The sequence below is a fragment of the Trematomus bernacchii genome, unplaced genomic scaffold (genome assembly GCF_902827165.1).
Source record: "Trematomus bernacchii unplaced genomic scaffold, fTreBer1.1, whole genome shotgun sequence".
NCBI lineage: Eukaryota > Metazoa > Chordata > Actinopteri > Perciformes > Nototheniidae > Trematomus > Trematomus bernacchii.
This window is the reverse complement of record NW_022987727.1, coordinates 5,944,579-5,963,741: the sequence shown is the minus strand read 5'-3', so window position 1 is coordinate 5,963,741 and position 19,163 is coordinate 5,944,579. Positions and strand designations below refer to the sequence as shown.

At 39.6% G+C, this 19,163-nt stretch overlaps 1 protein-coding gene across 3 annotated transcripts; it reads right to left on the bottom strand.

The window, feature by feature from the left end:
- Positions 1-4,557: 4,557 nt before the first annotated feature.
- prdm2a (PR domain containing 2, with ZNF domain a) lies at positions 4,558-13,227 on the bottom strand. 3 transcript variants are annotated; one of them, XM_034145226.1, is made up of 4 exons: positions 13,142-13,227; positions 11,644-11,713; positions 6,945-11,090; positions 4,558-6,464 (listed from the first exon to the last, which is right to left on the bottom strand). In XM_034145226.1, exon 3 carries the CDS (start codon positions 11,017-11,019, stop codon positions 6,958-6,960), a length of 4,062 nt encoding a protein of 1,353 aa, XP_034001117.1. In that variant the 5' UTR covers positions 11,020-11,090; positions 11,644-11,713; positions 13,142-13,227; the 3' UTR covers positions 4,558-6,464; positions 6,945-6,957. The 3 variants fall into 3 exon arrangements, with proteins under 3 accessions (XP_034001117.1, XP_034001119.1, XP_034001118.1); XM_034145228.1 differs by having other exon boundaries at positions 6,945-11,087; XM_034145227.1 differs by lacking the exon at positions 13,142-13,227 and adding an exon at positions 12,802-13,113.
- Between the last annotated feature and the right edge of the window lie 5,936 nt (positions 13,228-19,163).

The window sequence follows — 19,163 nt, the reverse complement described above, 5'->3', positions numbered from 1 at the left end:
TTCCTTTTTAGTCATCGTTGATGTTTGGGCGGATACAAGAAAGGGAATTGATGAATCTTCTCCACCGTGGTGTTGTCCTCCTCTGCGTTGTTGGGATCGGCTCATTGGTTTGCTCAGGTGGATCCACCCTCACTTCCTGTTCCACCTCCAACTCCACCTTTACCTCCACAAGCTCCTCCTTCACCAAGGAGAGTGCGTTTGGTGGTTTTTTCAGCTGTTTCTTCAGCAAGGCGGCTATCTCTGCATCCTTTTCCTCAACACAACGTTCCTTCTTTTGTTCCAGTTTGTGGTTTCTCTCATGGAAAAAGACTATCACTGCATTATTCACCTCCTTCTGTTGTTCCAGTTCGTGGTTTCTCTCATGCAAAGCAACTATCTCTGCATCCTTCTCCTCCACACAACGTTCCTTCTGTTGTTCCAGTTCGTGGTTTCTCTCATGCAAAGCAACTATCTCTGCATCCTTCTCCTCCACACAACGTTCCTTCTGTTGTTCCAGTTCGTGGTTTCTCTCATGCAAAGCAACTATCTCTGCATCCTTCTCCTCCACACAACGTTCCTTTTGTTGTTCCAGTTCGTGGTTTCTCTCATGCAAAGCAACTATCTCTGCATCCTTCTCCTCCACACAACGTTCCTTCTGTTGTTCCAGTTCGTGGTTTCTCTCATGCAAAGCAACTATCTCTGTATCCTTCACCTCCACACAACGTTCCTTCTGTTGTTCCAGTTCGTGGTTTCTCTCAGGCAAAACGACTATCTCAAAATGTTTCACCTCAAGACAACGCAACTTCTCTTGTTTGAGTTCCTGGTTTGTCTTTTGCAAGGCAGCCATCTCTGCATCCTTCTCCTCAACACAGGGTTCTTTCAGTTGTTTGAGATCCTGGTTTGCCTTTCTCAAGGTGGCCATCACTGCTTTGTCCTTCTCGTGCATCTTGAGGAGCTTTCCATATTTCATGTTCAGTTCCTCATTGTTTCCGCGCAAGATTTTCTGCTCAATTTCCAGGGTATTCATTTTCACATTGTGCCTCACTTCTGGTTCCACTTTCACCTTCGCCTCCTCCACCACACAACGCTCCTTCTCTTGTTTCAGTGTTTTGTTTTCCTTCAGCAAGGCAGCTATCGCTTTATCCTTCTCCTCAACACAGGGTTCTTTCAGTTGTTTGAGTTCCTGGTTTGCCTTTCTCAAGGCAGCCATCTCGGCTTCGACCTTCTTGTGTGACCTCTGGAGGTTTCTGTATTTCATGTTCAGGTCCTCATTGTTGACGCGCAAGACGTTCTGCTCAATTTCCTGGGCTTTCACTTTCACATTGTGCTTAAACAGCAAAGCTGATTTCTCTGTATATGCTTTGAGCATCGCTTCCTTCTTTTTAGCGCCTTCAATTTCAAGCTTATCCCTTAAAGTCCTCTCCTGCTCCAGCAACAACTTCATTTCCTGATTTTCTTTTTGCAGAATCTCGAGCTTGACTGCCAGCTCATCTCTATTGTTCATCTCCATCTCTACTGCTGTGACGAAATGACCTGTTGTTTAGCAAACTAAATGTAATTGTTTGACTGAATTAACGTCACAAAAATCCCACAAAAGTTGAGTTCACTTGTGAAGATTATCTCGCAAAAAAACACTGCAAGTATCCCTAATGTTTGCTTGCAACAAAACCTATTTCTGCAATGATCTGACACTAGCTGGACAAATTACTTCTGCCTGCTGCTCTGGTGCTCTGGTGCTCTGATGCTCTGATGAATTTTCACTGTCACAGCCAAGTCCTGCAAACTCCTTGAAGATCAATGCAGAATTCAGAATTCTACATGAAAGCAAAATATGATGTCATAATTCTGAAGGTTCCATTCCAAATAAGGAGTGAAGAACATCAGCTGACAGGAAGTAAGAATGGAACCATGCTGTTGCCTAGAAACGCAATTGTGTTTAGATAATATAAAGAAATGTAAACAATCTAAATGCTTTATTAATTCCAATTGGAAGTAAGCAACATGTTCTATTATGTTTCATCTTCACGTCAAATGCATATTTTCTACTTTTTAATTTCTATTTTGATATCTTTCAAATTTTTGAAATGTTTATTTCTACTCTTTTAATTTTTAATTATGTGCAATGCCTTGTTTTTTATGCTGCTGCAACGCAAACATTTCCCAATTTGGGATCAATAAAGTACATCTTATCTAATAGGAACCAAAAATACAGTTACGTTGAAGTTGCACTCAATTGCATTTTGATAAAGTGCCATTTTGAATACAACTTTTTTTTACAAGATTCCCTTCAACACATTAACTTCAATGAAAACATTTCTCTACTAAAATATTTTTTTATGGTGATTAATTGTCTCTTTGTTGTAATTTTCTGTCTCTTTGCAGCTGTTTTCCATCTAATTGTAGGACTCTTTAAAGTAAAGACACTACATACCGATATACACCTGAACATCAGCAGGAGAGGACTCTTTAAAGTAGAGACACTACATACTGATATACACCTGAACATCAGCAGGAGAGGACTCTTTAAAGTAGAGACACTACATACTGATATACAGTACACCCTGAACATCAGCAGGAGAGGACTCTTTAAAGTAGAGACACTACATACTGATATACAGTACACCCTGAACATCAGCAGGAGAGGACTCTTTAAAGTAGAGACACTACACAGATGACATTTTTTCATGGATTTTTTGTCAAAGCACTTAAGATATTCATTGCTATCGGGATGTTAAGAGCATTCCATGGAATATAACAAAAAGTGTATCTCGAGCCGGTTTCTCAAATTTACCTACCCCACCTTTAAGGGTGTTGATAGGATATCTAAGGGCCCAATGATTTTCCAATAGGATGTTGGTAATTAAGATAAGATAAGATAAGATAAGATGGTACTTTATTGATCCCAATTTGGGAAATTGTTTTTGTTGCAGCAGCATAAAAGACAAGGCATTTTACAATAAAACAAAACTACAAATAAACAAGAATAGAAAGAAAAGAAAAGAAAATAGAAAATATACATGTTGAAATAGAAAACATACATGTAGATATTATGTATACAAATATATATATTCAAAAATATATGACATATGGAATATTAAATATAAAATATAAAATATTGAACAGATTATATATGTGTAAAATGTACAACGTGGTTTTACAATGAAGAAGGCAGGGTATAGTGTTTAATTTTTAATTAGGTTTAATATTTTGTTTTATTGAGGGTCACCAGGCTTATTCCAAGTTAAAAGCCACTCATGGCTGCAGGGGTTCAGGTAGAGGACCTCAAAAGTTACCTTCAGATACAATAAGAAGGTAAGTCTTATCAAAAGTAGAACACTGCTGACCTCTGTTGGCTAACATTGGAACTGCAGATGAATGGAGGTGTCTGATCTGAAGGAGGCACTAAATAGACAGTGTAAAACAAGCCTGCTGACTTTCATTGCTTTCTCTTTGCCTTCTATAGATTAGCACAGTGGTGTAAAAGTACAAGACATAACTTAATTAAAGATAGCCTTCAAAATATACTCAGAGTCCAAAAATTAAAAGTAGCCTATTTCTGAATAATATTTATATAATATTACTGCACTATGATTATTGATGCATTCATGAGTCTATAGCAGCTGGCATTTTGTATTAGCTAATAATCTGAATATGTAGAACAACTAGTTGCTAAAGCTCTCAGATAAATAATAATAATAATAAATAATATTTATATATAGTGCTTCTCTAGAACTCAAAGACGCTTGTAGCAGAGTTAAGAGTACAACATGTACATCCAAAATGTAGTGGAGGAGTTACTGTTGAGTTTACGAGTTGCAAGGTCAGAGAAGGTCAACATCAAGACACCAAGAAGAGTAATGGACAGAAAACAACCCTAAAAGAAATGGAAAAAGTATGAAATATGAAGTTTAAACACAATTGAACTGCTTTAACAGCACAGCATATTGTTGTTATTTTTGCTGTTGTTAATTAGTCAAAGGGGTGTTCAAGTATTCTCATGCTGCATTATGGTATTTTAGATTTCAAAACTCCATCAACATACAGAGATGTATTATATATACATCTCCTATACAGAAGGAGTACCATTCAATGTAAAACATAACACAATATTGTTGTGTATTCTGACTTTGTCTCTCTGATCCTCACTCATTTGTAGGTATTAAATATGAATTAGCAAACAGGGAAAAGAAAATGGTGACAGTGAAAGCTACTTCACAGAATAATCCCCCTTGTTTCCAGAAAACAGGTCACAGACACATATTCTAGCTTTCATCCAGTTTCCACATTTTAATATCCTGGTGAGAAATGAGAACTATTTAAAAAATAGAATAAGAACATGTGTCGCTGTACTGTAGATGGATTTTCTAACAGTAGGTGGGAGAGAAGGAGAGATGCTCTTCAAAGTGAGGAAAGTGTGCCACCACCTGGACGTTTTAAAACTTTCTAGTAAGGAAAATAAAGCAGGAGGTTATTCTTTAATTTCCCGAAATGAAATCCACACTTTTACTTTTTTTAAAACCCAACAATGATGTGATTCATCTGATTTGTTTACAAAAGAAACTGTCACACAAACTTCACTTAATCTTAACATTCTCCATTTATTTTGAACACTCGCTTGAAAAAACTTTAGTGCAAATCATACAGAGGACTGTTCAGATATTGATAACGTGATTTTAAATTATTAATAAATAAACATGACTCAATTAACACTTTGAAATGCTACAAGCACTTTTCACAGTTAAATAACAGTCTCAAAAACCGCCCTGTACATCCAACACACTGAAGGAGCTATAACGTTTGAAAAGGCAAACATTTAAAATAGAGATCTCTCAGATACAGGATATTGTCAAGCTTTAGTTTGCCTAAATTAAAATAAATCAGTTCATGATGATTACATTATTACCCTGTATAGCACTGAATCTTCAAACTAATAGCTTATACAAAATGTAATTCAACAGATACAACTCATTGCACTCACTCCATGACATTTCCATGTGTCACTATACAGTAGGTGTTCCAGCAAAAAATACCCAACCACTGATCTCACATTTCCATTTTGTGATTTCTACATGTATAACTATACACACTTCACACAATAAACTGTTGACAGCAGATTATAAGCAATGAAGAAATGACAAAGATCTAAAACAGACAGTATTTCTAATCTAATGAAGATGTATAGTGGGGGGGGGGGAAACACAGATCATTCTGACAGTGATTTTGTGAAACTGGTGCAGGAGAAAAACCTACAAGCAGACTGTAAATATATATAGTTGTCAATAGAATTCTGAAAGTAATGAAGCAAAGACAAAGCACTGGAGTTAAATATCAGTCAGTGTTGTTTAGAAATGTAACTTTAGCTATTGTAATAGTGGCTATGACGCATCCAAGCTGTACAAATTATACAGTGCTTTTGTTTTGAATTGCAGTGCCAACGCATCAAACTGTTTCCCAAAAGAACATATTTATTGTGGCATCAAACAAATCAAACGAGTGAGATGTTTCGTAGGAAAACCGTTTTGTAAAACATGATGTATTTTGTTTTCGATCTTACTCCGCAAAGATTTTTTTTAGACTAATTAGATTGCCAACCAAAATAGATTCCACATGTGGAACTATGTTTATCCCCCTTATGCCGCAGTTAGTCATATTGTAGGGCACATAGAGCACTATTCGCTAACTCGCATTGAATCACATAGCAACTGGGCCGACCAGATTACTTACTATTTGGATTTGCAATGACGGTAGCATTCAATCTACCAGGTTACATTCACGACATTAAAAACACTGGCTTTCATAATAGTAGTTAACGTTGCTGATATCTCGAACAAAAATGTGTATAGGTAGCTAAAGGCCATTATTACACTGAACTATAGAGTCCTACTTTTATATGATTCTGTTGTATTAGAAGTAATCTTGATGTGTCTTTTATATAAAATTATTATTATTATTATGTACTTACACTGATTCATTTTAATCAACATCAGATTCTGTGTGTAAGGCCTAATTGCATCAACATAATCCCTCCTGAATGAGAACAGCTGTAGTATAAGCTTGCAGCATGCAGAAAGAGTTCAAACCAAAAGGCCACAGACGACAGATAAGGAAAAGTGCAAATGCATGCTGAGAATGATTGCCACCTGCCATCCTCTCTAAAAGAACCCAGAAAGTAAGAAATGAGAGCATCCTTCCAGCCTCACGTCCTCCCACTTCCTTTCCAATTTGTGACACGTAGCAGTCAGACTAACTTCAAAGTGCAAATCCAAGCCGTTGACAGAAAGTTTACGAACTGAAGGAGAACTCTACAAAACTCAGAGCGACTAGAAAAGCCTTCAGATTCTCAGTTAAATACATCCACTCACTGCAGAGCTGCAAGTCGTCCGTTTTATCCGTCCTCAAATCAGTCATTTATTGTACAGTACGATGCCATCTGGGTCCATGAGCTTTACAGTGTGATGGGGAGCAGTTCTCTCCTGTATGAGCAGCTTCACAGCAAGGTCCGGAAAACAAAGAGATGGACGTTAGGATGCTGACATCAATGGGTTACTGCTTTTACTTTAGTTAATTCAAAATAATAAAACATTTAATATTTTGTAGCACTTTTTTAAATACTCAAAGATGCCTTAAAAACAAACAAAACACATTTCATTCAAGAATACAAAAATCTAAAACATAAGATTTTTTTTAATATATATATTCTATACATAACATTTGAATTATTAGTTTTTTTAGGGATGGAGCAGTGCCGATATATTATTTGCTGTCTTTCCAAAATGTTTATTCCATAAATATACTGTATATCATGTTAAGAGGCTTGCATATTGTAGAGGCTGCTATATCAGTATCAGCAAATTAGGAATGACTGTTTAAGTCATTTCTTTGTTTACAATGTTTTTTTGTATACAGAGCTTTTGATTATTGTCATTTTTATCATTTAAATGAACTGTTAAATAAACATTAACTACCTGAGGATCCCCTTCAGACTGCTGGACTGTGCTCAGAGCTGCTGCTGTCCTCTGGGCCCGGGGTGGGGGGCCGCTCCTCCCTCTGCGCTGCAGCCTGCTGTGGTTTCACTATGGTGATCTTAATGGGCATCCCTTTGACGCTGTGCTGCATTCGGCTATACTGTCGCATAGAGGGGTTGAAAGTGCGAACGATGGGAAGTTCACTCAGAGTGGGCGTGTCCTGTTTCAGCGGTGTGCTCTCTTTGATAATTATTTTACTTCTTTTGTTTGACAGGACGGTTTGCACTGGTAGGATGGCGGGTCTTTTAGCGGGGCTAGAAGTCTGCAGTCTGGTTTTATGCAGAGGTGAGGATTGTTGTGTCTCTTCAGCTCCTCTGTGCAGGTGTCCATCATTCTCCTTCGTCACAGAGATGCCCCCTTCTTTCCTTTTCTTCACCTCTTTGGGTTTCTTGGGGCAGACGGCCATGTGTTTGGTTCTGCTGCGGCGCATTGTGAACTCCCTGCTGCAGTGCGGGCAGACGAAGATCTCCTGCTGCTCATCCACATGTGCGGGTGACATTTTATTCGATGAAGGGACTGACTTGTTCCTCTGTGGCATGACCCTTTGGACCAACTTTTTCTTCCTCTTGCTCAGCACCTTGAACTTCACATTTACTGCTGAATCTTGGTTATGTTTGGGTCTGTTCGACGCATTTAGTCCGTTAGTGGAGTTAGTGGTAGATAGAACTCCATTTTGAGTTTTTGCAAAGTGGCGCAGTGGGATAGGATTCCTTTTGGGGGTGTATCGCCTTTTATCGCTGGCATTCGCACAAGTCAGGATGTGCTTATGTAACTCTGGCATGTTATCAAAGCTCTTCCCACACTTGGTGCATCGAATGGCCGTGCTGAAGGTTTGTGGGATGTTGTGGGTGGTGAAGTTTGTGGCTGAAGCTAAGGTGCCCGTGGTGGATCTGTTATGGTAGGGAAACGGAGGGGGCTTATAGCTGGGGTAATGTTGGTTGATGCCGAGACGAACATCCGGCCCTTTGAGTTTGGCTCCATCTGAGGCCATGATTTTTATAGTTGTTAACAGTTCTTCAGCAGCCTCATCTACTTCCCCTTCTTCCTTTTTCACCTTCGGTTCCTCTGCAGCGTCGGGCACTGAGGTCTCCGTGGTGACTTTTGTTAAGTTATTGTAGTTCTGAGGTCTTAGTTTTCCCTTTTCCTCTTCTGTGTATGTACACTGCTGTCCGGGATGTAATTCTTCCTGATGCTGTTTTAGATTGCTAAGGTAGACAAATTCCTTCGTGCATGCACTGCAAACATAAGTCTTGCCCACACCGTGGAGGCTTGATCGATGATCGAGCAAAGCGGAGGGTTTGCTGAAGAGCAGCACGCAGAACTCACATTTGTAGGGCCATTCATCAGCATGGTCACCTACATGATGGCCCAGTTCTTTCATTGAATGGAAAAGCTTATCGCACACGTTGCAGATGAAATTCTTGGTGAAAGTCTGCTGTTGGGCATCGCTGGGAGTTGTTGAGGCGTCCTCCTCTTCGGCTTTCTCAGAAGAAGGCGAGGTTTTCGATGGGATTTCGGGGGCGGAAACAGTACCGTCAGCAGCTTCTTCCTCTTTGATGGTCGATGGCTCCGCGTTAACAACAAGCTCTGGGTCAGGACCTGATTCACCAACTGGAGCAGGACAATCAGATAGCACTGAGGCGGTGGTGGATAGAGTTACTGATTCTGCGATGGATGACATCAGAATAGTGGGGTCTTCAGTTTGCGGGTTGGGCACTGATACAATCTGTTCCTGTTCGACGTGATTAACAACCATCTGTGTAGGTACTGGAGGCTCAGCAGTGTTTTCTTGTAAGGTGACTGCAGCAGGGACTATACTCCCCGGGGCTTCAAGAGCTATTGTGCACTCTATCAACACCGTGTTGCTGGTTAGGTTATACGAGTTGATGAGGGAATCATTGAAAGTTACAGTGGGTGTGAATTGCCCTTCTGACGTAGGAGTGGACTCCAATATAGGCTGATTGAGTGTTATTTGATCAGAGAGAAACATGTGGCTGGGTAGATTTAGAGTCGGGTCAAAAGGTTGGGAAAGAGTGACAGGGTCGGCAGAATTTGTAGTGGCAAATGCAGTAGTTAAATCACACTCTGAAAAATGTAATACATTTTCCGTGCAGATTACTTGTGATATATCGGGGGCTAATACCTGGATTGGTTGGTTTGAAATATGTGACGGTGCCAACACTGTGATTAATGAAGGAGCAGTGGAGAGCCCTGTGTGTGAAGCATGGGAGGTGAATGCTATGGTGCACGGTGAAGATGGCTGCAAGGAGAGAGGGGTCAGGGAGGGTGATGGAGTCAGGGAATTGGAGGGAAGTGCAAGACCATAAACAAGCCCTTCTGCCATAGACTGCATTGGGCTCATCATATCTTGACTTGTAAGTATGGTGAAGTCTGTCAGTAAGGAGGCGTCGGGATTCATGAAGCTTATATTTTGCTCTAAACTATCGATTAAGGTCATTCCCATCATGCCTTCAATTGATTTTCCTTCTGTTAAAACTGCATGTGAAACGAAATTTAACATCAGTTCAGATTCCCCTAGATTTGTTTTTTGGAAACTCAAATCCAGCGCCGAATCGGCTGAAGCTACGTCTTCACTGCTTTTGACTGTGTTGGAGAGATCCAGTGGTTGCTGGTTACAGGAATTACCGCCGGTGGAGGGAGGCCAGCTCTCCGTCTGTGGCTCCTCCTCAGGTGGGGTTGTGTCATCCTTCACATTGGCTGTTTGGTGCGCAGGGGAACTATGTTGGGTCTCCGTCTGTCCTGTATTCACAGCTTCACAATCTCCACTATCTGCCGTTTCTTCTCTAGGGCTTTGCTGTGGAGAGCTCGGTGGAGGAGACCCAGTCCTTCTTTTGAACCGTCCTGTCCCTGCAGGCAGCACAGACAGAGAGACAGGTGATAAAGGCTTCTGGCCGTCTGCGATGAGTGCGAGTTTAAGGCCATCCTGCTTCTCCAGCAGCTGCTTCAGCTTTGGAGACAGAAACACAGTTCTTTCCTTCTGCACCACTGTACCCTCTGTATTCTGAGGAAAAAGATTCTCTATTATAGAACATACAAGTGAAGATGAGGAAGAAGACACAACCACGTCAGACTCCAGTTCAGTTTTAATTTGTGGTAAAAGCGGAGGTGTCGCGGTTCTTCTCCTTGCCAGTGGTTGACCAGACATCTCTGAATCTGTATTTAACACCTGGCTGATTTGGGTGGGGTCTAGAATCAGGGCGTCCAGTCCAACTAAAGTTGCAGACCCAGAATGAACCTCAGCTGCTTCACAGCTACTGATCGTACTTGTTGACACTATCCTTCCATCAATATAAAAGCTAAGATTCTCTGAAATATTGCTAGAGATGTCAAGCATGTATTGTTCTGCGTGTCCCACTTCGTTCTCCAGAACAGCTGCAGGTGCCATTTTGTCAACAAGCTCCGTTTCCTGTTGGTTTGTTTCACTGCAAATCCCCTCAACGTTTTCCTCTTGGGGCAGATGGGCTTTTTCCACATGTGTGACTTGCAGGTGCTGCTCGTGGATCCTTCGCTCATGCCGCCGCTTGTTGGTATGTGTAGTGAATATCTTTTCACAGTACTTGCAAGCATGACGCCCCTCTGACACTCCCGGTTTGTCTGGCTGAGCGTTGTGGTCACCAGAGGACAAAATGGGAGTATTAGAGCCAGTGGTGGATGAAGTATGAAGCTGCATGGCCGAGCCTGCTAAATCCAGAGGCTTTACCTTCTCATGGTGCAACTGCTCCAGATTCGAAGCTAGTGAAATATTGGTTTTGTATTTGTGAGCATCGTTGTTTGCGGAGGTGTGGATGTGCATGTGTCGTTCCAGGCCTGGTTTGGTGGTGAAGTGTCTCTCACAGTGCTGGCATTGAAAAGAGTTTGAGTCCCTCTCAGTGTCCTGGTATGGTGACTTAACCATGTCGGATGCAATATTGGTTTCCTCTTGATTAATGTCCATCTTATCCATGTCCTCATTCTCTACAAATTCTGAGATGTATAGATGAGGAGAGTCCTCCATCTTTGTGGAGGTTCTATACAGCTCTCTGAAGGAAGTTTGTCGCACAGGATCTTTTACAGTTGTCAAACCTACTGAAAAAAAGATAAAGAAAATATTGTCATTTAGCAACCCACAACTAGCATAGCTGAAAGATACACATCAAATTAACCAACCATTCACTATTTATACTTTAACGCAAAATAATGCATCACAGGCGATCGTTTATCTCTTGTTTAAGTGATCTGCTTCATCAAAATGACTATGTAAAACAATTAAACTACTAATAACAATAACAGTCATACCAATTCAAACCTGTATGAGCTGCCCCCTCAACCAGGTGAGCTAACAGGGCGCACTTGTTTTACAAGTATTACATTGTAAACATGTTTAGGATATGGTCCACATGCTTTATATCATAGCACAATGTTATTGTTTTCATTATCTTAAGTCTATTATTAATTTGTTTGGACATAATGGATCAGCCATGAACAATATTGTAAAATATATAATAAGATGTACAATTATATAATGCTTATAAACAAATTCTAACCATAATGACCATTTATTTCCTAGTATTTAAAATATGAACCAGTTGTTAAACATTTCATTAAAGTTTCGTGTAGAATTGTCATCACGCCATCTTACCATTTTAATGTTCAGTGCAGAGTGACAGACATGATTTGTTGACGGATTAACATAAAGGCTTTTTCTTATGCTGCAAGGAGAAAGAAAACAAAAAAACTGATTATAAAAAAAACTATTAAACCCATTATATAATATAACACTTAAAACTAAACTACTGAATAATAAGAAGCTCAATCTGATCAAAGTGAACAGCTGTGGTGTGGGAGCAGACATACTTTATCTCGTTAGTCATTTGCATGCTGAGTAACCCTTGGGTCCTGTTTTTTTAATGTATGCTAATGTTCCCCAATCATTCAAAAAAAATCCATTATGTACCAACAAACACAGCAATAATGTATGTACCCCCACCTTGTTACGCTGTGTCATAGCCTTTAAGTGTTTTATTTGTATTTGCCAGTTGCCTACAGAGAGTACAGTCCTAAAATACAGCTAATCTGTCCCCAGATTACCTTACTTACCCTGGTATGGTAACTTTACACCACCTGCTACACAGATTACCTTTTCACAACTGGCAGCTGCTACACATACCTCAAATTTAAGTCTTTATTTTGAATAGCTACCTTTCATTTATTATTCCAAAACATGTAAACATAACATTCAATCATCTGATGCTTGGCAAGACAAAATGGCAGGCTATTCATGGGTGACAGTCTGATTTGTCGTGCTCTTCCACCTGCTCCTCACAGCCGCATTAGCTCTTAAAGCATTAAAGTCAGCAATACTCAATTGTTTCTTCAACTATCCGTTAACAGTGTGCATAGAATTTTATGCATTTAAATTCAGCCTACATAATAATTGCATTACAAGCCGTTATTAGGCAACTCAGGGGGCACGAGAGGAAATGTAAACAAAGACCTTATAGCTCGTGTTTATATGTGTTATCCATTATCTATTTTAAGACATTTATATGTGCACAGATACAACTGAGTCATGATATATTAGCAGAATCGAAAATTGTTGCAGCACCATTAAAAGGGCCTTTCCGTATACTGAATTATATGAGCCAGTTTTCGTAATATTCAACTTCTATTTTCAACTGAGCAGCAACAGGCTTAAGTGACACCTATTACACATCAAATAGATGTATAAAAAAGCAATTATCTATTTTTATATTATAATTACACAACTCGGATTAGCTTTCACACGCCTCTGCTTCACCTGGCTTGATGACGCTCCCCCGTCCTTGCACCATTGCTAGCTGGTCACACAACACGTCGTCACATTACTGTTATGCTACAGAGGCTGCTAGCTTGAAAAGGTCATCTGGCTTCTCTAAAATAGCCCTATACTCCCCGACTGATATAGGGAAACAACTCACGAATGACTTCCCTTCAACCGCCAATGTCCTAAAACAATGCTGCACTTATCAAGTGAAATAAATCTACTGTTATCGCCATTACAGCTTCAACAGTGCTGTGCTAGCTGCAATGCTAGCTCGCAAGCCCTGGCTATATATAGGATAGAACGACCGTAACAAACACTGACAGTTAATACAAACCTTCACGTGACACTTCCTGAACATGCTAACTTCCGTAGAATGGTTTGAAATGTTCCTCTCGTGCAGGTTGTGTACAGTTCTGTTATCTTTTCTTCTTCCCCAATGTACCAATGGGAATCAGGTGTTCTGATTGGTCAGCAAATGTGGATGTCAAATGTTGACCAATCAGCAACAGGCTTGTTACGGCGCTGGAAGAAGAGGAAGAAAACTCTTCAGAGCAAAAGGCAGCTGTCACTCACCTTAGCTTAGACTAAAACCAGAACATAAGAACATAATTGCAAGACAATATGTTTTTCTTTAAAATGTACAAATCTAATGCTTGCACTCAGAAATTATGCTAGAAATATAGTCTAAAAATTCAAAATAATCATGCTATCTACATTTCAGTTTTGGGCTATAATGACTAATAATAAGAATATTAATAATTACAAATGTTTTCATTTAAAATAAGAGGATTGAAACCAAATTTAAATTGTAAAATATTATAAACTGATGGCCAGGTAGTTTTACCTACTGGCTAAATTATGATTTTTTTTATTATGCTTATCTAGAACTTTGAATTTTCAAACTAACTACATATTCTGTTATATTAGCTCGTAACAAAAAAAGGCGTTGACAAACTTGTTTTAAAAATCACTGCCATAGCATATCTCATTTTCTATCTGAAATCTACCTTTGCAGTGTGTTGATTTAGCCAATAGAGGGCGCAATATACCAAGGTCTCATTCAAAAGAAGTTAATAACTTCAGTGTGCTGTTGAATACAGTTTGATTTACGTCAAAACTGAAAGCTATGAGTTGTGTGCATGGTATAAGCATTTAAAAATGTGTATATTTAAGGGTATATTGTTATATTAGTGTGTTCATTCGGTTTGTTATTGCAATTAATACAGTATAAGTATTGAGATTTTTTTTTTATTATGATAGACAAATATAATACATTAATATGAGCTTGTCTGCAAAGCAGTTAATACAAATGCAATCCTGCTTTAAACTTGATTCAATTGCATCTTGCAAAAACATGTGCTGGTTCATTGGCAATATTATTTTTGATGTTATAGCCAGGCCACATCTAAATATCCTCACTTCAAAGTCATTTCTGTTTCACAGCTGTTGAAAAAACCAAGCTGACAAGATGGAGATTAATGGTGTGCAGGAGTAGGCTATTTGTTCTCTTCCCTTGAGCAGCTCTCTGTTTCCCCAACAATTGTCAATTGAATCGCAGGGCACTGGCTCATATAAAAGTCACACCTACACTGATAGAAAGCTAGCCTCTGGTTTCACATTGCATTATTTCAACCCCCAGGATCAACATAAATAAAAGGACTTCTTTGAGAGAGCCTGTAGGAGTGAACCATACCCCACATGTACATTTGTAACATCGTGCAGCACATGGGTGGTGTTCTCATGGCACATGCATGGTATGTCTCGAGTTGTAATTTTGTATGTGGGCTGACTGCTGTTTCTCTATCAAACTACATGCCAGACTACTGCGAGCCATAATGAGAGATCTTAAACAACAGACCTCTCTCTAATCTTTTTTCGCCTTCTCTGTATTTTACACTCAACCTCCCAAACTTTGCAGTGAAGTTGCTGACAAGGTGTGTTGTGTTGAACTTACATAAACAATGAAGAACACACTGTATTTACCAGCATAAGATGTTCACACACAGTTCATTTAGTTTCAAGTTGACTATGATCCTGTTTATTTAAAGCTTGTTTTAGCGCGTCACTGCAGGCATGTCCAAGGCTCCAACATGTCTTACACAGTTGATGGCAATTGCAGCTGTGGAATTATGATGAGCAGTTCTGGATTGGGTGACGTCTACTGGTAAGACACATACGTCAAATCATCGTATAAGCAGGTGCTGACCGCTGGAAGCCATGTCACACACACGGCTAAGCAGTCAAAGAGTGTCATAAAGAAGGTATGAGTTTTCTAGAACTAAAAGCAATTCATTGCAAGTATAGAGAACAAACTGTACTTTGCTGAATCATGGTTGCTTTGTGAGAACATCTTTGCAAAAGCTGTGTGCTGCAGATTCCCTGACTCTAATCATGTGAAATCATAATGTGCGGGCTAAGTTAAGGAAGTGCATCCTCTCTCACATGACTCAAATAGGCCACTTGCTTCACTGCCAACCTTAAGGTCACTGTGCATCACCTGGTTTGACCGAGAATAACCCTGGTACTATATATTTGAACTTGGAAGCAAAATGTCAAGGGGATTATAAGTGATAAAAGCTGAATATGACTTTTGAGGACATCATTGATACCAAAGGTATTTTTTTCGCCAGCAACCAACAACAGACATGTTTTCTGGTTTAAATAGTATTTCGAAAATGATGACTAACATTTAAATGTTTCTAATGTTTCATTTTATATTTTTTGTGCATGCCCTTTTATCTAATAGTGTTTTATTTTTAATTGTTTTCTTCACCTTTTGCTGTAGCAATGTTCATTTCCCCTCTGTGGGACAAATAAAGGTATTCTGATTCTGATGCCTACCTTTCTTTTAAAAATGTTTCATTTCCTCTAGGTGATTATTTGTCCTATCTCTGCCAACTGAATCAAGCATCATTATTTTAGCTGATTGTATTGCTCTTATCGCGGTTTTCATGTTTTTATCAGTATATTACAATTGTTAACTTGTTTTGTTTACCTGCAATGTGTTTAACACAGCATCATAGTAAATGAGGACTGCTCTGATAACTTCAAAATATAAATATATTATATAAAATACCTATTTTATGGCATGCATGATATATGTGCAGATACGTATCGTATGCATATGTACGAATGCACACCAGAAATGCTGTTGATGTAAGCTGAACACAATAAATACAAATGATAAACAAAAGATGTATATATGTAAAATATACTGAAAAGTGTTCAAGTTATTTAAATATTCAAGGACAGCTTTGAAAGCACAGAGGAAAGGAGGTAATTTGCAAGAACAACTGAACAGAAGTGTGCTCCATATTACATGCATGGTAACGCATCCTGTGGCAGTGGGCGCCGGTTCGTGCCGATGACTCTGTGCACAATGAAACATTCAGCAGCACCAGAACATATAGGCCCAGAGAGACAAAGGGGGACAGAGGGAGAGGTGGTCCACAACGTGTGTGTGTGTATCAGGCCGATCAGTGAGCAGGGCCTTGGCATGAAACAATAAGGGTCCCTTATAGAAGATATGTGCCACACGAAGAAGACAAAGCCTCGCCTGTAATCCGACAACATGTCATGTCACTGAGACAAAATAGAATTCGACTGCTTCATGTCGTGGGACGCCAGATGTGCAGGGAACAAAATGTAAATGTGAATGTGTTGGAACACAAATGCAAATTGTTCGCTGCAAAAACACATGATGCTGTACACATGCACACAACTGTAGCCCACTGTACTGTATATGTATGTACTGACACACACACACACGCACACGCACACACACACACGCACACACACGCACACACACACACACACGCACACGCACACACACGCACACCACACCCATGCTAATAATCCCCCTAAGTCCAATAAACAGACATGTGCCCTCCAGAATCACTGCCCCCTTGTCACTTCTGCAAACACACACACTTAGAGATGCACCTTGACCCCTGTGAAGTAGAGCACCACATGTACAAAAATATTGAACACACACACACCCTTACATACCACACACTCCATCCTTCTCCACTTTCACTGACCCTCTGCTGCCACACACAAGCAAATTCAAAGATTCCTTGCATCTATATGCTGTATCTGACCACAAACATGCTTTGCCTGTCACCCAACTGTATTCCCCTCCCTCACCCCACCTTCCCTTGCCCCACCTTCTCCCATCCACCCAGCTGTCTGTGGCACTCAAAGCCCACGGGTCCATGGGCTGACATGTATCTCATGGCACATCACAAACCCTCTGCACTCTACAGCTCTGACATGTGGCGCTGCTCGCACGCACCAACCCTACACCATGCTACTGCCATCATTGAGAAATCATGTCAACTCCAAGAGATGAGGTGCGGACTAATGACACACATGGAGCGTATTTACATTAGTGTTATGTAGTAATTCATTAAAAAATATATATTGAATCTGGGACAATAATCCATCTTTCAAATCACTATGTGTAGATGTAGAAGCATGCATTTGTAATAGAAAAACACAAATTAATCAGAGATGGAAAAAGTACACACATCCTTTACTCAAGTAATACAGATACTCGTGTTTAAAAGTACTAAAAGTAGAAGTACTGACTAAACTTTTTCACTCAAGTAAAAGTAAAGAAGTATGGGCTTCGAAATGTACTTAAGTAAAAAGTACCCATAACTACCAACTGTTTTAAAGAGTAACTAACCTCACTTTATATTAATAGAGCAATAATGTCATTCCTAATGAATGTTTAGATGCTGAACGTTTTCATTGGTCCCTCTTCTTCAGAGAAGACCAGGAAATGAAGTAAAAGTTAAAAGTTGTCAGAAAAATAAGTAGTGGAGTAAAGTACTGATACCAGAAAAATGTGACGAAGTATTTGTACTCCACTACTTCCCACCTCTGAAATTAAAACTGTTTCCAACACACCCAACGGCAGTCCGATGAGTTATTCTGACATGATAGTAGCAGGAAGGTTCCTGGGCCCTGGCCAACTGAGGCCTCTACAGTATGTTTTGTATGTGTATCCTCCATATGATCCGGCTTATTCCCACAGGTATTCCGGGATCTAGTGTAACATAGTATTCCAGTTATAGGAACGAAACACATTGAAGACTGGATTACTATGTACAAATGTGTAGGAAACCACAGTTAGTCATTTTGATTTGGTCTTTTAATTGCTCAAATTGTCAAAAATGCAAAGTTTAATGTACATAGGAAGGAAGGCATTATACGCAACAAATTGAGTTGATGCAATCGATGCAAGGTTACCAAAAAGGGTAGCCCAAATGTTTGCTTAGAAGGTGTTTTTTTTGCAGCCCAGAAAAAAGAACGCCTTGTTCCCTTTTCCAGGTTATTCATGGTGTTGTGAGACTGCAGCTACTGCTATGATAACCAGGACCAATGCATAGTAACTGCAAGTAATATAATGTAAGCAACAAGTTTGCCCAATAAACCATTAATATATATTATGCATCTTCTCACACACTGTTCATTTAGTTTTAAATGAACCCTGATCCTGTTTATTCATAGCTTATTGTAGCGCGTCACTTCTTTTTGGCAGAGACAGACAGCCTGACCTGCCAAAAACAGATGTAAGAGAATTAGCCTGATGATGCATGGTGTTTATTTATTTTCCTGTATTTAGGAACACCTCATTACTCTTTTGTTGTGCAAGCTGTGCTTTCTTTACAGTGTTGGGATTACAAATCGCTGACTGTGCACCAACGGTTTTCCTACAAATAAAAATGTAGACCAGTTCAGACCAGAGGTTTCTTCTGTGTGGAATATATCATAAACAGGCAGCTATAAGTGATCTGGTATTTCTGGTTGACACTGTGCAGGGAAATATGAACATAAACACACATAAATATACCGGTGTGGTTTTATTTGGAGGGAAGGACATTTCCTCATCCATCTGTCTGCTAGACCTGAGCAGTTTATTCCTTCCTCGTAGACACTTTTTTAGTCACCTTCAGCAAAGCAAAGGAAAGTACATTTTGAACCAACACTTTTTTTTATTGAATTTTGAAGTGTACAAATAGATTCATATATATTGTACATGTTCTAACAAATGGAGTACATGACATATACTGTACATCCAGACACTTACATTGACCGCACACACACACGTGAATATGCAGCTCACACTTATGCCTGCACACCACATAAGCAGGCAGTTTTAAGTCTGATAATTAAATATGAGACATAGACCTGTGTGTCATGAATCTGAGACTGAGTGAATCACACACTTTTATAATGTGTCTTAATAGCTGCCTCTGCTGGGACATTTTGCTGGAGCATGGCTGTTATGATACTTGTACCATGTGTTCATCTGCAGAGGGGACATAGTTGGTGATTTATGTCTCTAT

Excerpts from the sequence above, each read along its gene's own strand:
- prdm2a (XM_034145226.1), bottom strand. The coding sequence starts at position 11,019 with ATGGAGGACTCTCCTCATCTATACATCTCAGAATTTGTAGAGAATGAG.